Consider the following 3,531-nt stretch of genomic DNA (forward strand, 5'->3'; position numbering starts at 1 on the left):
CTCAGCTGTGTGTGTGCTACCCGACCCCCATGACCGTGAGCTGCCAAGCGCAAAACTTCACCACTGTCCCAACTGGCGTGCCCTACGACTCACAGCGCGTCTTTCTGCAGAACAACCGCATTACTGAGCTGAGAGTGGGAAGCTTTGGCTTTGGAACTCAGGTAAGCAGAACCAGATATGCAATACTGTATATGTGTATGTGTGTGTGTGTGTGTGTGTGTGTATGTGTGAGAGAAAGAGAGAGAGAGAGACAGACAGACAGAGACAGAGAGAGTGAGAGAGAGCCTGAGATAGACTGCGAGAGAGAGAGAGAGAGAGAGGGAGACAGAGAGAGAGAGAGAGAGAGAGAGAGATTTGTTGTGAATGTGAATGTTTATGCAAATCAAAGCAGTGTCTACCAAATACATTTATGAAATTCATTAAAAAAAATGGCATCAGATATCTCACTTTGCTTTCCTTTCTCCTCATTTTCTCACCTCTTTCCGTTCACACCTCCCTCCCTCCTTCTATCCCCCAATCTATTATTCCCATCATACAGGTCCTGTGGCTTTTCTCCAATAACATCACCTGGATTGAGGCTGGTGCATTCAGCGAGCTCCGTGACCTGGAGGAGCTGGACCTGGGTGACAACCCTCACCTGCGTCGTCTGGAGGGAGGAGCTTTCCGCGGGCTTGAGAAGCTTCAGAGCCTCCACATGCACCGCTGTCGCCTCTCGGCCCTGCCCCATGACATCTTTCACAAGCTCTACAGCCTGCAGTTCCTGTACCTGCAGGAGAACCAGCTGCACTTCCTGCAAGACGACCTGTTCGCCGACCTCATCAACCTGAGCCAGCTCTTCCTCCACGGCAACCGCATCCGCACCCTGTCGGAGAACGTGTTCCGCGGCCTGGTCAACCTGGACAGGCTGCTCCTCCACGACAACCGCGTCAAGCAGGTCAACCGCCGGGCTTTCCGCGACTTGGGCCGCCTCACCATGCTCTTCCTCTTCAACAACTCCCTGGCGGAGCTCCCCGGCCAGGCCATGCGCGACATCCAGGCCATCCAGTTCCTCCGCCTCAACGGGAACCCCTGGAGCTGCGGTTGCGAGGCCAGGCCTCTCTGGGAGTTCTTCAGGGCCGCTCGCGTCTCCAGCTCCGAGCTCCTGTGCGCCTCCCCCTCCCCTCGTCGCGGAATGGACCTGCGGTTCCTGCGTGAGATGGACTTCGCCCTCTGCCCGCTCCCCGATCCCGGTTCCCTGGCCGGCACCACCACCACCACCTTCAGCACCAAGACCCGCTGGTGGTTCTCCAAACACAAGCCCGTCAGCACCTCCAAGGGCATCTTCGAGAAGAGTTCCGAGACGGTCAAGTCTTACCCTTTCTCCGCCGGCAAGCCCTCCGTCACGTCCACCTCCACCAAGTACGAGCTGGGTGAAGAAGAGGCTCTCCTGCCCAAGCTGGACCCCGAGGAGTACTGGGCCAACTACGGCAACGAAGACGCCGGCATCACCTCTCTGCGCTGCTTCGAGCTGGAGTGCCCGCCCGACTTCGATGCCTTGCCGCCTTCCTCCTCTTCCACACGCTTCACATCATCTTCTCTTCTTTCACTCCTCTCCCTATCCCTTCTAACAGTGTCCATCCATTTCCTCTTCGGCTGAATGTGTCTGTCCATGCAGGGGGGGCCTAGCCCCCTTTTTTTGTTTTCCTGTCCTTTTTTTGAGGAGAGGAGGACTGTTTAATCCATTCAATACTGTGAGCCTTTTGTATTCCTGTTTACCTTCCGCCTAAACTGTATCTCTGTTCTGTTCAGTTCGAGCCTCTAGGCCTCCACACAGCTAGAGGGCACTACACTGATATAGGATACAGCAGGGGAAGTAGGGAATTGGGGCTATCGGGAACTGCTCAGAAGGAAAACGGCACTGCTTGAAGGGAAAGTAAAGACAAATCCAATTAGCCGGTATGGTTAGTGATACAAGTACATTGTCCATCCTACCTGTGGACATGTGTACGGACAACCATCTTAACCAGTATGGGCTTAACGTCTTAGAATCTATCGTTGGTTTTGTAAAATATTGTAAACGTCAAACGTTCTATAGCTGCTATCAGTGCTAATTTGAATATTGTGATCGTCGCTTGTGTTGGTGCTGTCAGGACAGCTATTGCAACCATTGCCTTTATCACTGTTATGCTAGGTGTAGCTACGTCTACCGCTACTACTGCCAATAATAGTGCTGTTATAGTCGTTAATAACAATAAGACATAACAGATCTGATACCATAATGTTTATGGTGACAACAAATCTCAACAGTATGAAACATGTAGTTTCTGATATAGTTCAAGTTTTTAGCGAATTTTACCACGTAACATCATGCTCATCATAGAAGGACAGAGACCAGAAAGGACTCACAGAAAGAACAATAAAGGGCCACGGTGGAGACAGAGATAGCAGAAAAGAGAAGGAAAAAATAGAGACAAGAGAGAGGGACAGATGGGGAGAAGGAGTAGAGAGGATGAATGAGTGCGGAGGATGACAAATAAACAGAGATGAGTAAGACAGAGAATGTGGGACAGTGAGATACCAACAGAGAGAAGGCCCAAGACAGTGAAAAGAGGAGATGACTATTTCTGTCATTCATTTACACCATCATCCAATCATAACACCAGCAATATCATCATCAGCAATCACTTCCTGTAAATATTGCCTCATCTCTGCAGTATGTGAAATGGCTTTACATGGAACAGGAGTTTATGTTCTGATTGGCTCAGAGCATTGTGATGTCATTTCTGTTGTCTACGCAAAAGAGTGATTAAGCATTGTAAATGGAGAGTGAATGTGTTTGTATTTTTCTTTCTGTCAAGACTTTGTCATGGATCTGTTTTAGTTTCTAAAAAAAAAAAACAACAAAAAACATCTGAAATAGATTTGTTTGTTCTCTTACCCAAGGACTCTGTTTCCTTTTAAGTTGAAAGGGTGTTTTTTTTTTGTTTGTTTGTTTGTTTTTGTCAATATATTCACTGTGAGAGTGACACAACAAACAGAACTGAAACCTTCTTACATTCAGCACAAACAATTTTTTTCCCCTCTAATTTTTCCTCAACAAAACTCTTAACTCTCAAAATCGCCAAACTTTATCCGCCAGACGGGAAGACATGAAGACTCCTCACACTGATAGAAGAATGTTCCAGAACATTCGAACACTTAAAATCAGTCAGTGGGTTGGACAGGACTGTCCCACTGGACAGGACACAACCTAGGACTGATACTTAAGCAAAAGCAACACACAAAAGGGACTTGCACGGTTGAGAATGTTTAGAACATATTGTGTTTGACCTGCATGGACTGACCGGTCAAATCATTTCCATTTGACTGACTTCAGACTTCAGTAACAATACCCCAGATGTCTGCAGAGGACTTAGCAGTTAAAAGCGAAGTCACGACTGAACACATTTTGGGACTGGTGTAGACTCAAAAGAAAGAAAAAAAAGGATGACTTTAGCCTCTCACAGATTGAATGAAGACTGACTTTCCAAGAGTGACTGAAGATCTCACTGA

General features: G+C 47.9%; 1 protein-coding gene across 1 annotated transcript in view; it reads left to right on the forward strand.

The window, feature by feature from the left end:
• The window catches only part of rtn4rl2a (reticulon 4 receptor-like 2 a), a 2,527-nt gene extending 891 nt beyond the window's left edge, over positions 1–1,636 (forward strand). Inside the window, exons 2-3 of the mRNA XM_030788115.1 lie at positions 1–161; positions 539–1,636. The exon at positions 1–161 is cut by the window's left edge and continues 66 nt beyond it. Of these exons, the coding sequence (XP_030643975.1) occupies positions 1–161; positions 539–1,636 (1,259 nt within the window). The remainder of the gene's footprint in view (positions 162–538) is intronic.
• Positions 1,637–3,531: the final 1,895 nt, after the last annotated feature.

This window comes from Chanos chanos, chromosome 11, assembly GCF_902362185.1.
Source record: "Chanos chanos chromosome 11, fChaCha1.1, whole genome shotgun sequence".
NCBI lineage: Eukaryota > Metazoa > Chordata > Actinopteri > Gonorynchiformes > Chanidae > Chanos > Chanos chanos.